At 37.3% G+C, this 11,743-nt stretch overlaps 1 protein-coding gene across 1 annotated transcript in view; it reads left to right on the top strand.

Annotated features, from left to right (window-relative positions):
• The window catches only part of LOC107719593 (RGM domain family member B-like), an 11,660-nt gene extending 550 nt beyond the window's left edge, over nucleotides 1-11,110 (top strand). The window contains exons 2-5 of the mRNA XM_016527065.1: nucleotides 4,636-4,673; nucleotides 5,342-5,490; nucleotides 7,192-7,703; nucleotides 10,262-11,110. Of these exons, the coding sequence (XP_016382551.1) occupies nucleotides 4,636-4,673; nucleotides 5,342-5,490; nucleotides 7,192-7,703; nucleotides 10,262-10,948 (1,386 nt within the window). The 3' untranslated portion in view covers nucleotides 10,949-11,110. The remainder of the gene's footprint in view (nucleotides 1-4,635; nucleotides 4,674-5,341; nucleotides 5,491-7,191; nucleotides 7,704-10,261) is intronic.
• Nucleotides 11,111-11,743: the final 633 nt, after the last annotated feature.

Raw genomic sequence — 11,743 nt, 5'->3', positions numbered from 1 at the left:
TATTCTTTTTTTTATTTTTACATATTATATTTTTCTTGAATTTACCTAATTGAATTGCTATTTGGTTGCAACGGTTAACAGCTCAATGGAGGAGACAATTATCAGTGAATAACTACTTAAACTGATTCTTACGCAAACCTGTCATATAACCACAGAAGATTTGGAATATAGAGTTGTACCACTTTTTGAAGTTTGAAAAAATAAGGGCATACAGTTTTTGAAATAACATGACGACAAGTAAATGATGGCAATGTTATTTTTGGGTGAACTACAAAAATACATTTTGCAACATCAAAGGCTACAAGTCTACAGTTATAGGTCACAGAAGAGCAGTTTGTCCATTTTCAAACATCGTGAATGGAGGAGGGACACAGCTGCCTTCCAATGAGATGATGCTGGTCAGGGTGTAAAACTGCATTTCAGGCAATTGAAAAATCATCGGTAGAGGTCAAAATTCTCAAAAGATTACTAGTAAGCTCAGTGTGATGTGGGCTTTGTTGCACTCCACTGAATGTATTGTGTTCCCGTGGCTTGAGCTCGGACTGGCTGGACTTGAAGGTCTGGGAGCGGGAGTCACGTTGGATTCCACAGATTTATTTGGTCACAGAATGCTCTCACAGCTGAGAGGTTTGAAACGAGAGCCTGAGCAGGTGTTGTTGTGGGAGGGAGAGAGAGAGCGGGAGAACTTTGGGAGTTTTCATTGCTTCTCTCTCGCATTCTTCCCTTCTCACATCAGTTATTGTGCTGTGTACTTCAGCAAAAATGTTTGAAAAGACAATATGCATCTCTTTTTCAGAGTCATTTTCGCAATTCCAAATGCATCAAATAGGTGGACATTTTTAGAATGGTTACTGCTTTTAGCGGTTATATCAGTCAGCATACTACTTGACCATGGTAACAAATGTTATACAGTACATTATGAGAATACACTCTGTATGTTTACACGCACCCAAATAATCCGTTAGTAACTGGATTGATAATACTTTATGTAAGCACCTGAATCCAAGTTAAATTTCAATAGGATAGACCTGAAGTAATCCGATCAATATGAAAAAACTAAGCATGTAAATGCTTGAATTCAACTATTTTCTCAATCAGATAAAAAAAAAACGTTGCACAAAACAAGCAGCTCATTTGACACATTTGTCAGCTTTCCTTTTAGGGTTGTCATCATGGCAAAACTGTAGCTCCAGTGACATTATAGCAGTGGTTTTCTCCAGTTCTGAATTCGGTGACTGGGCTCGGATGATGTGAATTGGTTTGTTTAAGGTTCATATAAACAGAACTTTCAGAATCTGAAATCATTCATATTGATGAAAATTAGTGCATGTAAACATTCACTGTAAAAAAAAATTGTTAAAGATCTACTTTGAAACTCTTCTATTTTAACATTGGAAAATTGATTGAAGTAAAATTAAGCTCCATACAATGACAGTCAGTGGGGTCCGATGACATTTTGGACCTCACTGACTTTCATTGTATGGACAAAAATGGTTCTGCGATATATTTTCTTTCAATTTGAGAGACCTTACATCCTATACCATCAAAGACTGTCTACAAATAGGACACATACAGACCCCACCTACTAGTAAGTTGCTTGAACTTACACCAAAACTTGTTTGAGTTAGATAAAACATCTTGAGCGGAGTCACTTTGAAATGTTTTACACTGTATATGTTCCTGTTAATCAGAAACCTTAAGTTCAACAACAAAGTCTCTTGGATTCACCTATTGTCAGGTATGGATGGCAGCAGCTCAGCGGTGATCCCACAGATTGCCTTTGCTTAAGCTTAGCCTTTCTTAGAGAGGAGATCTAAGGCTTCTCCTCATTATGCCTTTGTTTACTTCCACTATCTTTCTTCACCAAACTGAGAAGACCCCATGACCCTGAATCTAAGGTTACTTGTGTGTTTATCTTTTTGAAAAAGGACTGAGCTTGACACTATGTCAACAGCATCTCTTGAGTAGAAGGAAATAGCTCTAAGGAGCAGTGAGGAAAAAAAGGATTTTGTGTTTGCAAACAAATTACCTGAAGGAAGCAGATGCTAGCACCTAAAATTAGGCGTAAATGCTTAATATTTTCAGTCTATCAAATCTATCAAGTCCAACAATGTCAGTTCACAGAAACTCTTTCCAAATGCAACTACTTTTTCCAATGCAATTAAACGTACCTCAAGTGCAATCATTACAAATTAATACCTAACAGCTCTCAGAGAGAAAGCAATCCACTTAGGGCCCACAAAGACCCTACTTTTTTCGTACCCCCTAGAGTTCAGTTGGGCATCAATCAAGGCAGTTAAGTGGGATCCTTGAGCAGAGATGGTATCAGTGGCAGCCTCTTACAGGCACACACTTCTGTTCCTGTTATCTATGGTAACTGCTCTGAGTCTCTGTCACCAGTGAAGCAAATCTCTCATCTATGCCTCGAATGCACTACTAAGAAAAGTTTCATTTTAGCTCGGCAGTGTAGGTAAACACATTTTAAGTCCTCATTTCTCACAGTTGAACTTAAGGACACTTTACTTAACTGCTGTGGATGTGAACTGCTTGTTCACTGGTGGTTCACTGAATTGATATGGACAAAAAAAACATGCAAATATAAATATAAAATGCAACAGATTGTGTTATTATTAATATTTCAAGGAGGGGGCTTCAAGTCCAATCAAACCATTTCATGTATTTTTAAAATAATATACCAACAACATGATAAAACAAAGTTCAATGAATATTATTATAAATTATAATATTATGAATTACAATACTAATGCCCAGTGTTCAGTCTGTGTAAAGAAGCAAAAGTAATGATATTTGTATAGTATTTAATATTTTGAAATAGTTTTTATTTTACAAATTTGAAGTTTTTCGTTTTCATTTTAAGTTTTATTTTGTTATATGCTTTTGTCATTTTTATTAGTCTTTTATTTATGTTTAGCTTGATCTTTAGTTCAGTTTTAGTACTTCAACTTATTTTATTTCAGTTAGCTGCCAAGGCAACATTTCTCATTTTTGTTAAGTTTAAGATTTTTCATCTAACATTTATATTTTATTTTTATTTAAATTAGCAAAAACTGTTTTTAATAGTTTTTGTTTTTGTTAACAATAACAGCACTGGTTGAGAACCACTGGGCAAGACCTGTCAGTGGCCCAATATTCCAGTGCCCTCCATACCGAAATGTGATGGGCCTAATAACAAAAACAAGCAGCGCGGTGTGGAGCTGCTCCCACAGAGTGAGCACCTTAATGAGGACCATATGGAGCTGCCCAGACATACAGTCAGTGGAAACCCAATTCCTTTTCCTTTTTTTTCTTCCCTCTCCTACTCTCCTTTAGTCACTTCCCTGCTTCTCTTGTCTCTCACTCTTGCGTCCACCTTTGAATTTATAGCATGAATAAAACTTCAGGCGATTGTTTTCCTAAAGCTGAAGTGTGTAGTTGTTTTCGCTGTTAAAAACCTTCTCCTATCCCAACTTAATAGAGACAACTGAAAGTTTCTAAGTTCATTCCCCAGAAGAGTGAAAACATTCTGTGGCATTACATACACATTGTTTGAACATCCCGACCAGCTTGACAACAGCAACAGCAGCTCAACAAATGGCATGAGATTGAGGTGTCGTCAAGCTGTTTCTTCAAACAATGACAGATGAGGGGAGTCTTCAGGAAACCTGTCTGAAAACAATCATTATTTCCACTATTCAGTTCAGGTTTTTTTTTCCATTTCACAACTTTTTGTTAACTTATACGCTGAGTAGGAGTTCTGGGCTTTTAGCAAATGACCCTCTTCTCTTCTCTTCTCTTCTCTTCTCTTCTCTGTCAAAAAAATGTAGTCTCTTTATTTCTCTTGTTTCTCAAACGGAGACTCTCCGTCCCCTCTCACTGGCCTGGCATTCAGTCCTGCCATGAAGCGGATGGCTAATTTTACCAGACTGACCTCATTCCACTATTGTATAAGAACAAGTGAGTCAGTGTCAGGAGAAATGTACTGGCTTATCCCTTCGTTTCCATTCCTTTCTCTTCTCTTTCTCATTTTTCTTTATTTCTTTTACCTGATTCATCTCTGTAATTGACACGCTTCCTTCTTGTTTCGACCAGAGGAATATGTATATTCGCTGGGTCATGCAATGTAATATGCCCACAAATGTGGGGGAAAGAAAGAACCCTTTCTCCGCCCATCAGCCTTGTCAAGTCGTCTGCTGGCATGAGGTGCTTGTAAGGGGCTCACTGATCCATCCACCTGAGTGAATGAGGTATTTGCTTCAGTGGCCAAATTCTGAATGATGCCTCTGTAGTATCAATACCACTATAGACCTGAGACAGCAATGACTTTATGGGGGCAGCCAGCTTTCCAGTAGTAGTATTTAGGTAATTACTATTACCATTGACTACATCAATGCACATATTATTGTGCGGGAGAATGAAATGTAGTTTTAAGTCAAGTGATCAACCAATGTGTGATGATACAAGGACACAATATGATCATACATCTATATATTAATAGTAATGATATAATATCAGTGTCTTTTATTATATATATTAAGTAACACACATGTTTTAAGACACCGATGTGTGTGTGTGTGTGTGTGTATATACAAATATTATGTATATAAATCAATGCGTACATTTTGTGTTTACTCCAAGGTTACAGTCTCCATGGATCCACAAAATCATTTCGAACGGTAAGCAATATCTTGTTCTTTTCCCATAACCACAGTGTAACCTCATATCTCAAAGCACTTTACTGCAAACATGATCAAACCATCAACCAGCTCAAAGTAGTTCAACAAACCATGATATTAGACTAGAGCACGTAGGATTAGCATCTTGAAGGCCATCATAAAATTAAACCCTCCAGGCAAGGCTGAACTATTTTAATTTCTTTAGTTTTCCTCTGCTTATTACATCCATTAGAATAAGCTTTGTAGACTTTCAGATGCCCAAAGAGATGCAATTTATGACAGTTTGTTCCCATGTTTGTTTTGGCACGTTCAATTTAACACTTCATGTGTCTGTCAAAAATGCCTTTTCTACAATTAAAATTAAGAAGTAGTATGAATTCACGCAGAAAACGAGTTTTAAACGACTAAAAACGACAAAAGACTAATGAAAAATGAACAAAACGGCATTCATGCAACCTAAAAACGTTCCTTCATAGACAGAATCATTTATTCTTTATGTGCAATATTGTGCAGGGCATAACTCATATAAAGACGTGACTGAGCACTTGTCAGCATTCATGGAAAGGGCTGGCGAATAGAAGCTCCTCCCATGCGATGCTTTTCAGCACTTTTCCTTTGAATGACAGTGGCTGGGGAAGGGAATGAAAAAGTTGTGTGATTTCTCGCAGCCCTAACGCCGATGAGCAGCAGTTGGAGAACTGCAATCAAACTGAATGGATTGGCATGGGGAGAAGCGGCACTCTCAACCCGGCTAAGCGGCAGCTTTGGAACTGGATTTGTCTTTTAGTGGTTTCTATGTGCCTGTTACTCCGACCAGGTAAATCGGTTTGCTCGTATTTATCGCTCTTATGTGCATGCACCCATCCCGGAGAGAGAACTGCTGGGAAAACTTTACCCTGTCGTTTGGAGAGTTGTTGTTCAATCAAAATCTCTAAAAAGTATTTTCAAACTTTAAACGTATTACTTAATGCGATTGCCCATCGCCCACATTAATGTACTGTCCATTTAATACGTGTTTAGTTCTTCAGTAGGCCAGAGTTGTGCTGCTAACTCGTTAGCAAATTAGCACCGTTTTGGCGAAAAGATTTAAACCCAGAATATTTTTTAAAAAGATTGTAGTGATAACCAAATATTATACTTACCTTCTGAAATGATGTTTGAAGTTAATACTCCCTATTTGCCGTAATTTAAGCGTATTGCTTAGTTTAGTAAGATATTTTATTAGTTTGGCAAAACTTTCTCTAACCTGACTAGCTTCTCGCTGCGTCGCTGTTTGAAGCTGTTTACTTCGAAAGCCCGTGACTGAAGAAAGTGGGACTTAAAAAGTAACAAATAATCATTAGTGTGAACCAAAAATCGATTTTGTATAGTTAAAAAATTAGCAAACACTTTGCTGCGTGCTCTGAATAAGATTGAAAATGTTTTTACTACAGATTGATATTTTTTGTTAATTAAACCATCCTATAACAGTACATAGTGAATGTTTTAACTTTGTAATTAATATTTAAAAGTAGTCATATATATAAAGTTAAATAACATTACACTGCTAAACGAGTATAAATCCATTTTAAACTCCTCTTGTTTTAAACAGTGTAGGTATTGTTTATAATTCCGTATGATAACCCACAAATTCACTAAATACCCATACATTGTGAGAAAGGTGAAACCAAATACTCCAGCTGATCTGAACTATTAACGTTTTTCATAACATATCATTAATTGCATACTGGCAGACCACTATTTTTTTTACCATGAGCAATACATCTGTGTCTCACAAATATGTCTATTAGGCTTAGTCAAAAACTACGTCTTATCACAGAGATGTTGCATTCATTTCCACAGAGTTGTAATATAGAACAGTTTATGAAAAATAGTATGCTATTCTAAAAAAGTACATATTAATCCCATATTATTATTATCAACAAAGTATTAAATAACTTAATTTACCTGTGAACGCCGCTGCTTCCATGCTATTGTGCAATATTTTTAGTCATTACTCGTACACTACTCTGAAGTCATGGAAATTCATTGGCCAGAATTTGTGGAAACCCTGTAGAATACAATTACCATGTCCTGGCAGTGGGAGTTTTTCATATTTTTACTTATGCTTACCAAATTGCGTCACATTTGTTATTGTTGGGCCTGTGTTCAAAACAGTTAAAAATCATCATATCCAATGAAGCAGTTACTATTTTCACACTTTTGTTAGACCATATCCATAAAACAACTTAACTAAAAAGAATCCAGACAAGGAATGTTTTCATGGTTTGGAATAGCAATCAGCAGCTTGTAGTTATCTTTTCAGATGCCATGCTGACTCGAGTGCAACCAATGAATGTGTCAGAATGACAAAATACAGCAGTTGGGTAGCTGTTAAACAGGTTTAGTAGCTAGAAACCATCTAAGGCTAAGAACTTTAATTATGAACATCTCCATCACCAACCAACCATCAAATAGTGATTCTCTCACAGTTTTAAATGCATCTCATTAATGCCTAATTCTTCTTGATTCTCAACAGTGTGCTGCCAAAAATGTCGAATCCAGCGCTGTAATGCGGAGTACGTGGCCTCATTCTCACCCTCCGGTGGCTTGCAAGAAGAGGTGCTTCCAGATGGTGACTACTGCATCGCTCTGAGGGCCTACTCGTTGTGTACGCGCCGCACAGCTCATGGATGTAGAGGGGACTTGGTGTACCACTCCGCTGTATTCCGAATTAAAGAGCTCTTTGCACAGCACAACTGCTCCAGTGATGGTCCAACGTCGTCGGCCAAAGCACCCAGCACTTCCAAGCCGCCAGTGGTGGACGTCTGCAACTATGAAAGCAGGGTGCTCGCCTTGGGCCCGGCGGCCCAACAGAAAAAGTACGGACATTGTGGATTATTCGGTGATCCTCACTTGCGGACTTTTCGGGATGAGTTCCAAACATGTAGGGTTGAAGGGGCCTGGCCACTCATCCACAACCGATACCTTTCGGTTCAAGTCACAAATGTACCGGTGGTTGAAGGCTCCAGTGCTACAGCAACCAACAAGGTTAGTTGTACAAATTGCATGTGTTAACTTAGTGTAAGTGTGACCTGTTCCAAACTGTGTTGGTCCCTTTAGTAAAGCAGAGAGTAACCATGATACTGGTGGTTGTTTTGAAGCCTTGTCATCAGTGCAAGTGTTGAAAATGTGAAAAGCAATCTTTTACTCACCCACGTGTTGTATTCTATATGACTCACTCTTTTTTTCTGCAGAGCACAAATGAAGATATTTTGAAGAATTGTTCAACTTTTATGTCCATACAATGAGTCAGTAGTGTCCAAAGCCAACATTTGAATCCCATTACTTTGTAAAGACAAAAACGCAGACATTTTTTCAAAAAATATCATCTTGTATGTTTCACAGAAGAAAGTTGGTTTTGGACCCCATTAACTTTCATTGTATGGACAAAAAAATCTTCAAAATATATTCATTTGTTCTTTGCAGAAGAATGAAAGTCACATAGGTTTGGATGACATGAGGACATGTTTGGGTGAACTTTTCCTTTGATACTATATAAAACTGTTTGGCAAAGTATATTAATTTATATCGTATAATATTAAAATAGATTACCATATAATTGTAACTGAAACTAAGGATTTTGGGGAAAAAGGGGCCGTGTTTTATGTTCTTGCATGGTCCAAAGAAACCATTCAAACCAAAAGCTTGAGAGAGACAGACAGTCAGCCCAAACAATGATGTCATTAGGGGGGCATTTTTTTCTCTTCTATTAAGGGATGTGGGTTTAGACTGTTGAGCCGTGGCAACAATGCAGGACCAAAACACTATAATAGAATCCCCCAGCTGTTTCACAAAGAGTGGGGGAGACACAAAAGAAGGAATGGAAAATAAATTATTCAGACTATAGTTACGGACAGTTAGTTTCTGGAAGGTAACATACATGAAGTATGACTGTAACATGGGGTGACAATGTCTGTGCATTTTTTTTTCAAAGGAGGGAAAGTAATATAATACCAGAGGACATAAAACTTGCCATTTTAATAAACTTTCAGGGGGCCACTGACTTTAACATGAAAAGTGCTTGAGAATAATTGTTTAAAGATCTTTAAGGATTTCTCATTAATTTATCATTTGGCCCAAGATGAGCTCATGGTATGTTTCTAAATTGACACAAAACATTGCATCAGTGCTATATCTTTAGCTTTAAATATAGTGGCCGTGCTTGGATTAATCATGTAGAATATGACCTGATTTTACTGACAGTTGATGGTTTACAGCTCCATGACTTGATCAGAGTTTGATAAAAATGTGCCATTGGACGTTCCATTGATTAGTCATTGAGTTTGGTTTTAGATTACGTAGATACTGGCCGATCCGAAGTTGTCCATTCTGGTTTTTCTCTGGTCCTCTACTGCCATCATGTGGTGACATCTGTTATTTATTTATTTTTTCTCAAGCGCTAGGTGTTTGGCAAGCTCTCTTCCAATGTTATTTTAATATTAGTTATATACTATTATAGTTTTTATTCATACTTTGAATTTGCTGTTATTTTTATATTTTCAGTTTTCATCTTATTGAAGTTTTAGCAATTTTGCTATGTGCTTTTGTCAGTTTTTTTAAAATTAGTTTTAAAAATATTACTATTGTATTTAGGTTTATTTTTTTTATTTTGGTTTTAGTTCTGTTTTATTTATTCCCATTTAGTAATTTTATTGATTCAACTTAAACTTATTTAAGTTATTTGCCAACATTTCTTATTTTTGAGTTCATCAATTTTTAATTAATTTAAGCATTATTTTAATTAACATAAATGTTTTTAATTCTTTTCTTATCCACATTACATTATTTTCCTCCTCATATTTAGATTATATATTTGGCAGACAGAACAGAAATAATAACAGGAACAATAATAATTAAGAAATACAAAATATTTTTTGTCTGTCCACCACTGATAGGTAAAAAGCTGCACAGTGTGAGGCAATCACATCCGATCAGAACATTTTCGATGTTTAATATGTTAATATTGTGAAATGTAATAATGTGATGCAGGATTTTGGACCAGTGAGGTCGCTGTTGGTTAGAATGCATTTGTCTTTCGCTTGTTGATTTATTTCTGCGTACTTGGTTCTGTGTTGTTGTTGTTGACTAAAAAAAAATAGTTTTTGTTAATTGAAATAAAACTGAAATAAAATGTAAACATTAGATACAAAACTAAAACGAAAATTAAAAATTTCGCCTTGCCAGCCAACTGAAATAAGTTTAAGTACTAAAACTGAAATTAAAATAAAGCTAAATAGAAATATTACAAAGAAAACTCATGACAAAAGCACATAACAAAATAACTAAAACTTAAACTAAAATTTAATTAAAAGCAAAAACTAAAAGCTAATTCAGAAAATTAAATATTATAATAGTATATAAATAATACTAAAACACCACTGACCTGGTGGGTTAGGACACGTTCCAACATATAGTTTTTAAAGCAAAAATCAGGCTGCACAAAAACACAATGTTGAAACAATCCTCTAGTCAATTGAAAGCAATTTCATGTATTGATTTTCAGTGTGAGCTATTACTCACCATTTCTCGTTTGATCTTCTCTGTAGATAACCGTCATCTTCAAGTCCTACCATGACTGCACCGAGCAGAAGGTGTACCAGGCCACCACCGAGGACCTGCCGTCAGCGTTCCAGGACGGCACACGCAGCGGTGGGAAAGGAGAGAGCCTGTGGATCGTGGAGGGTAGTGGAGGTCTAGGTATACGGCAAGTGAAGATCCACGCTCGCTACCTAGGCACGTCCATCATCGTGCGACAAGTCGGTCGCTACCTGACGTTTGCCATCCGCATGCCTGAGGACTTGGCAGAGGAGAATGGGGGCCTGCAGCTGTGTCTGCACGGCTGCCCGCGCAGTGAGGTCATCAAAGCCCACGTGCTCAACCGGCAGCAGAGCCTGCGTCCGCCGCGACTAGGCGGATGGTACGGGGAGGACGACGGCGGCGAGCTGCAGCCAGGCCTCTCGCCACATGTGGACATGTTGGAACGTGCGACCACAAAGTGTCGAGAGATGCTGCAGGTGGAGGACGTTTATTTCCAGTCGTGCGTGTTCGATCTTCTCACGACAGGAGATCCGGAGTTCTCCATGGCTGCGTATGGAGCCCTGGAGGACCTTAAGGCACTTCCGCCAAGCACTCTGAAACAAAGTTCACCCAGGACTCCACACACTTATAGTAGAGGAACAATAGTTATACCTTCTGTTTTCACAGCTCTGGTTCTTATGCTGCTGTTGAACTGAAGGAGCTGGTCTAGACGCCAGCTTGAGGATGAATACCCACCAGCCAGACTGTTCTTCAACCATGAAACCCTCCTGGAAAAACAATCAAACTGTCTGCAAGTGAGAGACGGATCCAAACGGACTCATTTCCATTGAAACATGTAGTGTTTTACTCTAAAAAAACGGATAACGGCAGAACACTCCAGGCTTTCGACAATCGCACGAATCTGGAAAAGATGAAGGCAGCTAATCGGCATATCTTCAAGGTTATCACCGATTAAAGAATGGAAACTGTTGATACAGATGTGACATTATTGGATGAAATTATCGTAAAAAACACATAGGATGTCCTCACATCTTTCTGAATCACACAAGTTTAGGTGCACTTCAAACTTTCTACTCGCATATAAGAAAATATATTATCTACACCGGATCCAACAACTACATGAAATGCTACCTATCCATATATTTTTGGTTTTTGGGTCCATACATCTACACACTAAGCTACAGTCATGGTAGAAAAATACTTCTTCAAGCTGCTCTGCTTATTAAGGAGAAAACAAAACAAATTCTTTATATAATAATATATTGAAAGAGTGTATATATGTGTTTTATATGTGTACATTCACTGTGTATAGATGTTAATGTTTTAAATGTGATGCTTTGAAGCAGTTTCCTCTAGTTAGATCTTTTTTAGTTTGTATAAAACAACTAATATTTGCTGTATTGTGTAATCTGATGTTTTTCATATTAAAAAAAATGAGTTGTGACTATCTCGAGTACTTTTTTCCCCTGACTTCTGACGCTTTTCTCTTC

This window comes from Sinocyclocheilus rhinocerous, unplaced genomic scaffold, assembly GCF_001515625.1.
Source record: "Sinocyclocheilus rhinocerous isolate Xijiao unplaced genomic scaffold, SAMN03320098_v1.1 scaffold1294, whole genome shotgun sequence".
Lineage (NCBI taxonomy): Eukaryota > Metazoa > Chordata > Actinopteri > Cypriniformes > Cyprinidae > Sinocyclocheilus > Sinocyclocheilus rhinocerous.
The sequence above is the reverse complement of the archived record's forward strand: the minus strand, read 5'-3'. Positions and strand labels throughout refer to the sequence as shown.